At 36.7% G+C, this 14,331-nt stretch overlaps 1 protein-coding gene across 7 annotated transcripts in view; it reads left to right on the top strand.

The window, feature by feature from the left end:
- Positions 1–14,331, top strand: part of TEK (TEK receptor tyrosine kinase) — a 114,118-nt gene that overhangs the window by 18,605 nt on the left and 81,182 nt on the right. For 2 of the 7 annotated variants that reach the window (XM_013993491.2, XM_021062680.1), the window contains exon 1: positions 4,175–4,431. The exons of 3 other annotated variants lie outside the window; for them this stretch is intronic. In XM_013993491.2, coding sequence (XP_013848945.2) covers positions 4,314–4,431 — 118 coding nt within the window. In that variant the 5' untranslated portion in view covers positions 4,175–4,313. Of the gene's footprint in view, positions 1–4,174; positions 4,432–14,331 lie in introns of those variants that run through there. 2 more of the 7 variants (XM_021062658.1, XM_021062647.1) reach the window with 1 other exon arrangement.

Genomic DNA, 14,331 nt, shown 5'->3' with positions numbered 1-14,331 from the left:
ATAATCATGCCTGTATGTAAAGGCTGGTAAGGCATTAATTGTAGGTTTGAGAAATTCCCTAGGAGTAAAGGGGATGCATCTGAAGTAATGAACTTTATGACATTGATTTTTGTCAGGGATATGGTAAAGCTTGTTTGCTGGAGAGCAGAGGTTTGGGTGAATGACCTATTACTGTACTTTTTAAAATTAAAGTATAGCTGATTTTCAATGTGAACTGTTATTCTATTGATATTAATATTATATATGCTTGAGTTGGAGTATCATCATCTGTGAGATTTACTGCTTTTAAACCTGAAGTTCTTCAAGTGCTGGGGAAACTATTAAATGTGTGCAGTTATTTTCTTCTAAGTTGACATTTAAGTGTTGTTCCCTTTCAAATGTTAAAATTTTGAAATTAGCTCCACAGACCTTGGCAATCAAATTTTAATTTCAAATACACGCAAAGGAACAAATATTCTGGCTTCCTTTGAATACACTCTACATTATATAATTGGAGACCTAAAATCAGTTTAACAGTGCTTTAGAAGCTAAAAGTAGGAGAGTCAAAAATTCTCTTTGAAACTTGGGCTTTGGCAGATTAGTCACATGTTAAAATTGTGAATCCCCTGGATTTTGGACTTCAGATTGTAGAACACATGTCTGTCTCATTCTTAGGAGTCAGATTTCATATTAAAGAAGACACAATTTAAAATTTTATGGCCTCTGGAATCCCTGTCGTGGCATAGTGGAAATGAATCTGACTAGGAACCATGAGGTTGTGGGTTCGATCCCTGATCTCTCCATGGGTTAAGGATCTGGCGTTGCTGTGAGCTGTGGTGTAGGTCGCACATGTGGCTAGGATCTCATGTCGCATAGGCTGGCAGCTGTAGCTCCGATTGGACCCCTAGCCTGGGAACCTCCGTATGCTGCAGTGTGGCCCTAAAAAGCAGTAAATAAATAAAACTTTATGGCCTCTACTTGAAGTCAAGTCCACTGGAAGAGCTAACAAATTAAGAGAATGGAAGCTTTAGCTTTTGTTGAGCCTAGAAGGCCAGAATTTGGAAGGGATGCAGTTCCAAGTTTCCAGAGACAGATTATGCTGAGCTCATTTCTTGCCCATGTTTGTATTGCTTCTCTGGTTTTCTACATAGAAAAAAGGGTCAAAAAGGATGTGAAGTACATTTTTAAAAGGATCATTGTCCTACTGCATTTTTATTGTCCTGGGTAGCACTCAGCTAACTCTCTGGACCTCATTTCCTCTAGGTTTAAGATGAAAATGATACTAAAAATATTAGCGTTTCCCTTTGATCAGCCCTGCAAGCAAGGTCACACTCCAGGGGGTAAAGTTGTAACTACTTTGCAGGGGAGCAAACCCCATTTTCTCTTCATTAGTCTCAGAGCTTTAGAGAATCATAAATCATCATCATCATCATCATCACCATTTATTGACTGTTCCACTATTAGCCACATACATCATTCATAACATTTTCAAAAGTTTTCCCCTAGCTATTTAGGTACATACATTTACCCATCCTCAGTGAAATGCTTAGAGGTAATTTTCATGACCTCCACCTTACAGATGGCCAGCCCCAGCCACAAAGCTATTGAAACTTGTATATGGCCCTGTATTGCATAAGTGATATGTGGCAGATCTGGGGTTCAAACACAAGGTGTCTTGATTCCCTGGCCTATGACTTCACACTGCATCACTCTGCTGCTCAGCCAAGCTAAACTTTCTGGCCCTCTGCTGCACTGTGATCTGTTCTGAGATAGGTATAGCCCTGCACAGGGCACCTGGAGGCATGGAAGACAGCTTTGACACCTCACCACATTGATGGACACTACTGTAAACCCAAGGCTTAGTGTGTACAGCACAAGCCACTTACTTTCCTTCCAAAGAATTCAATTTTTAAAATATTTATCTTTTAATTTTGTGTATACAATACCACCATCCAGAGATAGCCACTGTTAACATTTTCTAGATAAGACTGAATCTGATATCTCTCCCTGGAGAATTCAAACTCTCTCCTCCAGGTTTCTTCTGTGAATTCCCAGTTCACGTACATCCCATCGTTACCTCCTACACTGAGTTCTGGCTTTGGTTTTGATTTAATTTAATGTGTGCCCTCCCTTTCTCACTTCTGCCTGTGTGGTCTCTGTTGAACTTGGTGTCAACCTTGCCAAGTTCCTCAGCCTTGTACTTTAATTAAAAATAAGAATGGCAATATTTTTTTCTGCAGGCAAACAGACACATAAGTAGAGATAGACACATAGAGTCAATCACAGAGGCACACAGATAATGCATTTGTGGGTACAATGTACTTAACTCCTGAGCCAAGACAAAGATGGGGTTTATACTGTGGCAATGTGAACAGCTTCACCAAGGGTATTGAGTATCAGACATAGCTGTTTTTTAAAGTCCTCTCAGCTGCCTGTACTGCTTGGCCTTTCTCTTTTCTTCTTCACTTTTCTATTACCAGATGGGTTTATGTTGAATTTATGAATTAATTTAGAAAGAGTTATCATCTTTCCAACATTCTGTTTTTCTACTGAAAGTGATAGAACATCTTTCCATGTCTTTAAATCTTTTTTATCTCTTAGAAAAATCTCATAGATATTTTCATATAGGTCCTATGCATTTCTTGTTGGGCTGTTAAATATTAATTAAGTGATACACTAGTTCAATTGAGATATAATAAACTATGTTTGCCTTCTGGGGATAAACCCATAGTATCTCTAGAAGATGATTCCTTTAATAAAAACTATTGAACTGATTTGCTAATATTTTATTTGGGATTTTTTTTACTTTTTCACAAGTGAGATAAGAAGTAGTTATCTTTTCTCAGCTATTTATTTTATGTTAGGTAACAGGATTATACTAGCTTAAAAGAATTGGTAGCTTTCTTACTGAAAAAATTTTTATAATACATAAACTCATTAGCAAAGCCATCTAGCCCTGTGAATTTTTGATGAGATAATCCAGGTTTTATACTTTTAAAGTTTAACTTCAGGAATCTGTATTTCCTAATCATTTAATATATTTTTTCAAATTTATTAGCAAAAAATTATACATGGGATTTTGTTATTATCTAAAGCATCTTTTCCACAAGACCTGTTATACCTCTTGTTTTACTCTTGGTTTTAGTTTCTAAATAGATTTCAGAGGCTTTCTATTTTAAATTTTACCCACACCAAGGACCAGCTCTTAGAATTCCCATTTTTCTATTTTTAAGTTTATTAATACTCTTATTTAGCTTTTTTTCTTTCTCCTTAACTTTCTTAAGTCTTATTAGTTCTTCTGCAAATGTTTCCTGAGTAGAGTTCTTGGATTTAAAAAAAAAACTATTCATTAAAAATAAAAGTATTTAAATCTATAAATTTATCTCCAAAAGCAGTTTTGGACTCATTGTAGTGGTTTTGCAAGTAGGGTTTTTATCTTTTATTTTCTACAAATCATGTCTTTTTTAGTTATGGGTTTTTTTTTTTGAGAATTAGTAATTATTTAGAAGACTGTTTTATGATCTTTAAGGGATTTTCTTTTTTTATTGTTCAAGTGCTGTGTTGTTAAACTTGATTTTTTGTGTGTAGTGTGGGACTGTTTTGTGTGATTAAGGATTCTTGTACAGGCACTTTTCTTTTGTTGGACTTCACTCAAGTGTGTGTGTGTGTGTGTGTGTGTGTGTGTGTGTGTGTGTGTGTTTAGGATAGCATAAATTATGGCAGGGCTATTATTCCACTGTGTTGTACTTATTCCTCTGGCCTGACTGTCAGAAGAGTGAGATAATTCTGTGTTACTTGGTAAATAACTGCTGCTTGAATCCCTTAATTTCCTCTTGAACTTCTACCTAGGCTGCCCAGGTCCCTCCCTCAGGATCTCTAGACTGCCCAACAATTCAGCAACTAAAGGGTTAAAGTCTGGTCCATCAGGGTCTTTCCGAACCTTTTCAGGTACTCAGACCAGTGTCAATATTAATTTCATTGGCCCAGGTTGCTAAATATTTTGAATATCACCTCTGAGCCTGCCAAACTTATTTAAGTCAGGCAAGTTCAACTACATGTGCTTGGTCTAAAAGACCTACAAATATAAAATAGTGCAGGTAATTTCACTTCCCCTTCCACTTTATAGACAGCTAGGTCCCTGTTCGGTGGCTTCTCATGCTCTAGTTGTGACCCCTGTTCTTGGAGGAAAACACTCTTTGTGCCATCTGGTTCCTGAATACCAGCCAACTGCTTTGTCTGGTTCTCATCCAAAACAACAGTGATCCATTCCAGTGCTGAAGGAAAATCTAGCTATTATATTTATGGATAGATGATATTCTTCCATATTATCCTTCATGGCTGATTTAAAGGCTTGTCAAGAGTTGTTTCATGTATACAGAATTTTTACCTTGCCAACTCATCTTTTAGAACTCTCCTTTAAATGCATTGCTCCTTGGGATCTACTCAGTTTTGGTAAGTACTGCGTGAATGATTGGGGAAAAAAAAGAAAGCAAATTCTGTATTTTAATGTACAGAGTTAATATATCTAAAAAATACATATATCACTACATATATGCCTAATTATTCTTGAATTGTAGTTGACTTTAATCTACTTCATCAGTAAACATGAGAGCGTATGATACTGTCTCCCAGAACTATTGTACTTCCCTCACATTCCTTTTGCTTTTACCAGTTTTTTCTTTATCTATTTGATTCTATGTGATTTAGAGTGCAATGGTGCATGACCGCTATACTTTCATTATGGACTTTACTTTCTGTCAACATATATGATAGATTTTTGTCCCATTTCATGCCTTCTATCTTGAATTCCACTTATCTGAAACTAATATTATTACCTTTGTTTTCTTCTTTTTCACCATTCTTTTTTTTTTTTTCCTTTTCATTGATAAGTTCTTTGCCTATACATCTGTTTTCAACATTTTGTTTTAAGCATCAGCTTGGAAAATTTCATTTGTTTTTGAGAGTATAGGTGATTTTAAACATTTTCTTTAAATCACAAATGATATGTTTAATCTTAGCTTCTGACTACTGTTTTATGCTTTGCTTTTTTATACTTTCTTGCTGTTTCCTTTTCATCTTTTATTTTTTCCTGTATTTTGCTTACTTAGCCTACATATTGTTTACATTTATCTTCTCTAGTCATTTTGATGTATACATCCTATTTTTTAAGTAGTTACCTTTACATTTTTCAAAGACACACTTCTGTATTTATAATAATAAATAGTGAAACACATTTTGAACATCACTGTATCAGTGAGGAGCTCAGCACCTGCTAACTTTCTCTCTCCTTCCTTTTCCTTTTGCTACCTTAATATTGAATTTAATATCCAAGTTACTTTTCACAGTATATATATTATATATATATATACAGTATATATATATATATTTTTTTTTTTGTCTTTTTGCCTTTTTGAGGGCCGCTCCCGTGGCATATGGAGGTTCCCAGGCTAGGGGTTGAATTGGAGCTGTAGCCACTGGCCTATGCCAGAGCCACAGCAACATAAGATCCAAGCTGCGTCTGCAACCTACACCACAGCTCATGGCAACGCCGGGTCCTTAACCCACTGAGCAAGGCCAGGGATTGAACCTGCAACCTCTTGGTTCCTAGTCGGATTCCTTAACCACTGAGCCACGACGGGAACCCCCACAGTATATATTTTTAAGAGGCATTTTTTTGACATTAAAATATTTTAATAATGAAAATCCTTTTTTTTTTTTTTTTTCAGTCTAACTCCATTGGCCTTTGTGGCTGACAATAAGTTGACAATCTAGATTAGCACTGTATAGTTGCAATTCTTCCTTTTTGTTGTTGTTGTCTTTAGTGGGAAACATCGAGAAGGTACATCAAAAGTGCTATCAGATGTCACTTTAAATCTGAGATCCAGACTTCATTATTAAGATATATATTTTGGCATTCCTGTCGTGGCACAGGGGAAGAGGAATCTGACTAGGAACCATGAGGCTGCAGATTCGATGCCTGGCCTCACTCAGTGGGTTAAGGATCTGGTGTTGCCATGAGCTATGATATAGGTCGCAGACGCAGCTTGGATCTTATGTGGCTGTGGTGTAGGCTAGCAGCAGCAGCTCTAATTTGATCCCTAGCCTGTGAACCTCCATAAGCTGCAGGTGTGGCCCTAAAAAGCAAATATATATATATATTTCTATTTCATGATATTGTTAATTAAATTACCACCTCACATTTGGAGTATCTTAAATTATTTTCTTTAATTCATTTCAGTTACAACAGTCTTCAAATTTGAACTTTATTTTTTGAATTGTGCAAAATAATAGAACATGAATTCTTAGTACTATTGAGCTGAATCTTATAAGAAATTGGACTTGAACAGATAAATATATGTAGGGAAGGGCATCCTTCAATGGCTAGGAAAGGAAAGCCTGTAGTGTCTGGGGCTAAAGAGACAGACAATGGCACTAAAATTTTGCTATAGTTCAAGTGAGAGAGAATGAGATTGTGAAAAGTAGTCGAATGTGATTGAATGTGAGAGATAATACTGAGCTGGAATGGGCAGAATATGGTGATTGGATATAATTAGTGAAGGAGCGGCAGTTGACAATAACTCAGAGTTTTCAAGCTTTTGTGATTGGAAAGGTGGAAGCTTAAGAGATAAGGAGAGAGAGAAGGTGAAGAGAGAAGAAGCTGAGTTCATTCTAGACATATAGCATTTGAGATGCCTACCTAGGTGACCAGGAGGCCTTTTCATAACATGTTTTACAGCTGGGAAGAGGTTGGAACTAGAGAACTAGATTTGGACATAGATTCATAACTTAGCCATTTCCCACCAGGATGATCAAGGTACTAAGGCAAATGGATATTCAGTCAAACAGGACATATGAAAAATCATGTTCTCTCTTGGGAAAAAGGAAGACATAGTTCTAACACTGCTCCGGATGTTTTACATTTAGGATCTCATTTAGTCATCATTGTTGCTTATTTTGTCTAAGTCAGTTTCCTCATCTGTGATATGAGATATAAATGACTAATTCATATGTTCATTGTGAGAATGAAGTAAAACAATGCATTTAAAGAATCTGAAAGGTCTAAGGTACTTAATGAGTTATAGCTCTTATGTAATGGTTAATAATTTTGGGAATTATTTATGTGTTTTTGACACTGCTATTGATAAATACAACTAGCAAATACTTTAAAAACATTTATTGGAATATAGTTGACTCACAAAGTTGTGTTAGTCTCAGGCATACAACAAAATAAATCAGTTATATGTAACTCATATTCATTCCTTTTCAGATTTTTTTCTCATATTACCACACAGTACTGATTAAATTTCCCTGTGCTATACAGTAGGTCCCCGTTACCCAACTATTCCATATATAATAGTTTGTATATGTCAATCCCAACCCTGTAATTCATCTCTCAGCACTACCACATTTCCCCTTTGGTGAATAAGTTTGGTTTCAAAATCTTTGAGTCTCTTTCTGTTTTGTAAGAACAAACAAATACTTGATAACAGTGATTTGCAAACTGTGCTCCTTAAAGAAACAGCAGCTCTAGGGAGGTGCCTAAGAGACTGCTTCAAGGTTGGGGGAGCAGGTACAAAGCTGGGCTCCTGTCTCCCTGCCAGGGCGCACAAAGCATGGCTTTTTATCTGTTTTAGTTCTCAGATATCAGCAGGAAATTTCATTTATTTATTTTTAATTTTTGTAAAAGTATAGTTGATTTACAATGTTGTGCCAATTTCTGCTATACAGCAAGTGACCCAGTCACATATACACATACATTCTTTTTCTCATATTATCCTCCATCATGTTCTATCCCAAGAGACTGGATATAGTTCCCTGTGCTGTACAGTAAGAATTTTTCATTTATATAAAGGCAACAACTAAAACATGAGGGAAGCCTGAAACATGTGTAGACCTGAAGGTGCAAGGAAATGGAGTGGCTCTTGTATGCAGATAGAGCCATGGCAAGAGAAGAGTGTCCACCAAGCTGCGGCTTCTGGAGATAGCTTGGTGGAGAGGGAGCTGGGATCATAAATACCCTGATCACAATTGCCTTCCACTCTCCTATCTCCTCTGAGGCCCCTGGGTAGCTGAACCCAGTGGGACATGGGTGGCCTCCGTGGCTCCAGAGATGGATGGAAGGAGTTAGGGAGCAGCTGGAGGAGGGGCATCCCTTGTCAAAATGAAGAGAAGAACCAAAGCATGGCTTGGTCATAGAAAATGAGACTCTTACTCCATGACATTTACATCTGGTACTAAATTTGATTTGAAAATGGACCCAGCCCATGCCCAGAGTATCTTACTCAAATACTTAATGAGAATGCCTCTTGGCTTTTATGTTTTCGGACTGCTTTCACTCAAGTTAGTGCACAGACAGTCTTCTTGCTGCCAGAAGTCTAAGTAGAACTTAGATTGTCTGCTTGGGAAGATAAAGGAGGAGCTGTTTTCCTAAGCCGTTAGTGATAAACTCCCAGGCAGCTGCTGTGTATAGGATCCTGGCCTGTCACACTGCCATGCCTACAGACACTGTATCCATGCAGTCTGAAAGACACAGCCCCCTCCCTGTGGCATCTGAGAGGCTTCCCAGGGTGTGGGAGAGCATGAGCTAAGCCTTGGAGGCTAAGCAAGAGTTAGTCAGCTGAACGTGGAAATAAAAGAAGCACAGGAGGAGGCTCATCAATATAGGTAAGGAGTATGGCTCATGCAAAAATTCCAAGGATGATTCCTTCCAAGGAGTTCCTAGTGTGTTTGGAATGAAGTCACTGACACTGGAATAAATGTGAGGGCTGCCAGGGGCCCAAGGAGATGACACTAACTAACTATGACACTCAGGAACCCTCTTTTCATGAAGACACGTAGATTAGCACCTCAAGACATTTAGGCCTGCAGTTTGATAAGGGGAAAACTGACACATGTGTAGTTGGAATTCCACCTGGAAAATGTATCTACAGGTCAGAAGTATACAGGATTTTATGTTGTTGTTGTTGGATGGAGGGGAGGGAATATAACCAGACAAACTGCTTCCCAAATAGAAGACTTCCAGTCACAGAAATAAATAGTTCATGTAATACCTGGAGGACAATAGATTCCAGAATTGTACAAAAGGAATTCCCAAACTAAATGAAGGTAGGCTAGAGGGTCTCTGAGCTCTCTTTCACTACTGAGTTAAGATCATGACGCCATTGGTAAGTCCCAGAGAGACCTGATGTTGCAGAATGTAGAGCTACTGCCCTGCCCTATAGTAAAGAGAAGGAAAGTATAGGAACTGTATTTAAAATTTTCTTTATTAAGCTGTAGTTGATTTACAATGTTCCTTCAATTTCTGCTGTATGGAGAAGAAACCCAGCTCTCTTTCTCTTTCTCTCTCTCTCTATATATACACACACACATACATTCTCTTTTTCCCTATATCTTCTATCATGTTCTAACCGAAGAGACTGTACACAGTTCCCTGTGCTGTACAGTTAGGACCAAATTACCCATTTGAGGAACTGTATTTTTAATAGGCTCTACGCAGACTCAGTTTTAAAGACAATGAAGAAAGTGTAACGGAGAGTTCTGTGGTTCAGGGACACAGCAGGTAGGCTTTTGGTTTAGGTCAGTGGTCTTCTCCAGGGTCAGCAGGCACAGCGCATGGATTGATGGCTTGTGTCCATCTCTGAGGAGTGCTTGACCTCTCCAAGGCTACCTCCATACCACCAAGCTGGTTGTGAAACTGCTTTTCTAGAATCACTTGCATGTGCAGGGAATGGGTTTCCTGTTAAGGTCAGTCCTGTAAGAAAAGGGGCAAGAATCAAAGGATTGTTTGAAGAAAACACGGGGAATCTTCTCTGGCTCATGATCAGCCTGTTTCCTGCTCCTGGGGTTTGAAGTGTGTGGGAGGGTAGTCACACAGCAGGACACAAAGCCATTAGCGGTTCTTCCTTCTGTGGGTGACTTCAGTCCAAGATGACTTAAAATTAAAAAAAAAATAAATAAAATCCCTTCTTCTGGAGATAACACAGACCATCATTTCATACAGCTTCACTTGATCAAACTGGCTTTGTGCCAGGCTAATACAACTAGCCCTTACACAAAGGTCAATGGTTTAGATGTTAGTCTCCCATTTTACAGACAAGGAAAATGAGAGAGCTTTAAGACCAAAGCTCGTAACTATTCTTCTATCCTCTTGATAGTGGCAGGCAATTAGTAATTCACAGAAATTAGCACCTAGGTTTAGGATTGATTACTGTTAAATTCTTCCAATTCAACTTAAATGTATTAAAAATATGCAGTCACTCAAACACAGTGCTTGGTACTGGGAGCTGAAAATATACAAAACAAACTCCCTTTCTTCAGAGAGCTCACAGTCCAAGGAAGGAGATAGACATGTCAATAATTAGAACATTGCCATTAGATTGATTAGTTGTGTGTGCTTTTGTAATAAAGAAAAATCCTTTTGAAAATTGCAAAAGAACAAAAAATAAAAAAACAAACAAAATTTAAAAAGGAAAAAGAAATCAAAACAAAAAATAAATGACAAAAGAAATACAATACTAAATATGTAAAGCAATAAGTGATTATCCTCTCTCTTCCTCACCCCTCCCCTGATTCCAAAGCATGGCAATTTCTTTAGCCAGAAGTACCACTATTAACAGGTTTGTGCATGACTTCTAGTTGTTTCTCAATATTTTGACAAAAATGGGATTAAACATACTGTTCTGTATCTTGTTTTCTTCACTTAATATATCCATGATATATCTCTATGCAAACTTATATTCAATTAAATGTATCAATCATCATTTTTTTAGCCTTCTATTCATTTGTTTTGATTGCCATTGGGGCTGTAGGCTGCAATGAATATCCTTGCCACATCTTTGTGTATTTTTACTGGTAATTATAGAAGGTACATTTTTATCGTAATTAAAAAAAATTAATATATAGTTAATTTTTGGTATGTGTATGGCTTTATAAGTTTTAATGAATAAATATTTTTATACATCTGCCACCGCATTAGAATATAAAACAATTACATTGTCCTCCAAAATCTTTTTTGTGCTGCCCTTTTGTAGCCAAATCTTTCCCACTCCTAATCCCTGGCTCTTCATCCTTGTAGACTTACATTTTACAGAATATTTTATAAATGCATTCATATAGTATGTGGCCCTTTTATGTTGGTTTCTCTTACTCAGCATAATGCCATGTTGTTGAAAGTATTCATTGTTTTTTATTTCTGAGTAGTATTCCAGTGTTTGGATGTACCATAGCTTGTTTAAGTCTTTGTCTATTGGAGGACATTTGGGCTTCTCCATTTTGGGGAGACTATAAATAAATGGAGCTGCTATAAACATTCACTGTATGAACATAAAATTTCATTTCTGTGGGTAAATACATAGAAGTTGAGTTGCTTTGTGGTGTGGTAAATGTACATTTAACTTTATAAAAAACGATTAAACCATTGTCCACAGTGACTGGACTATCCATTATACATTAACACCAGCAGTGACTGAGTTACAACTACTATATACTCTAGCTAGCACTTGGTATTATCAGGTTTTTGTTGTTGTCGTTTGCTTGTTTGCTTTTCTTTTTTTCTTTTTTTGGGCCTTTCTAATAGGGTGTAGTGGTGTCTCACACGGTTTTAATCAGCATTTCCCTAGTGGCTAATGACATTGAACATCTTTCTGGTACTTTGCCATCCGTATATCTTCTTTGGTGAAGTATCTCAAATCTTTTGCCCATTAAAAAAACTGAAATGTTTCTTTTCTTACTGTTAAGTTTTGAGAATTTTAAAATATACTCTTGATGTAAGCTATTTGTCAGATATGTGATTTGCACATATTTTCACCCAGCCTATAGTTTGAATTTTGATTTTAAGAGCGCTTTTTGTAGATCAAAGTTTGAAATTTTGATAAAATCCAATTTATCAATTTTTTCTTTATAGATCATACTTTTGATGATGCAGCTAACAACTCATTGCCTAACTCTAACATCATGAAGATTTTTCTCCCATATCCCCAAAGTTTTATGTTTTTACATTTTACATGACCCATTTTCATTTAATTTTTATTTGAAGTGTGAGGTTTTATTTTAGGACTTTTTTTTTTTTGCATATGTATATCCAATTCTTCCTGCACTATTTGTTGAAAAGAATAACTTTTTTCAGTAAATTATTGGAATGTACATTTTTGATATGAACTGGTATGACTATAGTTTAATTGTTGAAAGAAAGGATTTTGAAGCCAGTCTGCCTAAATTTGAATCTCAGTTCTATCATTAATTACTTGTGTGATAATGACCAAGAGAGGTATTTAACCTCTTTTTGTCTTAGTCTTCTGTTAAATGAAGATGATCATAGTATCTATGCCATAAGATTCAATGAAGAATATGTAAGTTATTACATGTTACACACGTGGAACAGTCCCTGATACATGAGAAACAGTGCCTGATATATGTTAGTTTTTTTTTTTTTGTCTTTTTATGGCCACACTATTGGCATATGGAGGTCAAATCTAGTTTCCAGGCTAGGGGTTGAATCAGATCTCTGGTTGCTGGCCTACACCACAGCCACAGCATCGTGGGATCCAAGCCACGTCTGTGACCTACACCACAGTTCATGGCAACTTGGATCCTTAACCCACTGAACAGAGCCAGGGAACAAATCTGTGTCCTCATGGATACTAGTTGGGTTTGTTACTTCTGAGCCATGCCAGGAACTCCAAGGTTTAGCTTTTATGTACCTTTACAATTGTAGATATTGCAAGCATGTTCCATAAATGCAAAATATTGTGACCATTTTTTCCAGTTTTCTTCAGCTGGCTATTTTGTATCTTCCTCTGTGAATTGCTGATTTATTGCTTTATAGAATTTATCTCTATGTTACACATATTAACTCTTTATATTTTTATGTAATAATATTTTCCCCATTTGGCCGTTTTATCGGTTACAACAACAGTGGAGACGTTCCTGTTATCTGCTAGCACTAGATATTATGACCCGCTCTATAATTTGTTAATTAGACAGGTAATGAGATGTCCTTTTCACTTGTATTTTGGGATTTGTAGTAAGATTATTTATCTTATCATATGGTAATTGGTGTTATCAATTGCTTTTCTTGAGTAACACATCACCTGAAAATGTAATGGTGAAGCAACAGACGTTTACTGCATCTTAGATTCTGTAGGTCAGCTGGAAAATTTCTTTGATCAGGCTGGACTGGTCGATCTCTGTGTTCACTTGGCTGGGGCTGGATGGTCTAGGAGAGTTGGCTCACATATCTGGCAGTTGGTCTATTGGACTTCAGCTGGAATGGCTCATGTCTATTCCATGTGGTCCTCATCCTCCAGTAGATTACTCTGGGCTTTTCCTCATGGTGGTCTCAGGGTTCCATAGAGCAGTAGGAGAGGGCAAGCCCAAGGAAAAGCACTTTCAAAGCCGCTTTTTGTGTCACATTTGCTAATGTTTCACTGATTAAGGATAGTGTCATGGTCAAACCTAGATTCAAGGGGCAGAGAAGTAGACTTCACTTTTCAATGGAAGAAAATGCTAATTACTGTGGCCATTTTTTTTCCAGTTTACTGAAGTTGGCTATTTAGTTTTCTTCTTCTGTAAATTACCACTGATTTATAGAAATTATTTATATATTGCAGATTAACTCTTTAAGTTTTATGTTTTACAAAACAATATTTTTTCCATTTGGTCATTTAACTTCATTTATGTAATCTGCTGTGTAAAAGTTTTTGGAGTTTTCTATAGTGAAATCTGTTAATGTTTTTCTTTATGGATTTGCATATATTCATGCCTTTGGATGACAAGAGTGCAAGCTTCTCGAAGGCATAAACTGTATTTCATTCTTTTCTTCACCCACAGAAGACAGCATAGGGACCAGTTCATAATACTTATTAAGTAAATGCTAATTGAATGAATTCACTTATTTATTTATCCATTTATTCACCCAACAGTGCTTACTGAATACCTATTTTATATGCCAGGACTGCACTAATTGTTAGAGATATAATGATGGACAAAGGGCAAAAGAGACTTTGCTCATGGTGCTTAGAGTGAAGCATTGTGGTTGGTATCAGTGAGACATGGGTTGGGATTCTGTCTTTTCTATTTGTGTGTTGCTTGGCATATTACTGAATAACTGTTTCTTTTTTTAACCTATAGAATGGAATATAAATACCTTGCTTCAGGAATTCAATTGTGTACATTTGTAAAGTGCTCAGCATAGTACCTCCTATGTAGTATATAATAAACAGTGTTAGCTTTCTTCCCTATCTGGTATAATTTGAAGCCTGCTGAGAATGCCAGACTCCTTTCTTTTCAGTCTTCTCTTAGAAACCATCACGATCTTGAACTTCATCCATTATAGACTCATTTCTTTGCTTTCCT

Source organism: Sus scrofa, chromosome 1 (assembly GCF_000003025.6).
Source record: "Sus scrofa isolate TJ Tabasco breed Duroc chromosome 1, Sscrofa11.1, whole genome shotgun sequence".
Classification (NCBI taxonomy): domain Eukaryota; kingdom Metazoa; phylum Chordata; class Mammalia; order Artiodactyla; family Suidae; genus Sus; species Sus scrofa.
The sequence above is the reverse complement of the archived record's forward strand: the minus strand, read 5'-3'. Positions and strand labels throughout refer to the sequence as shown.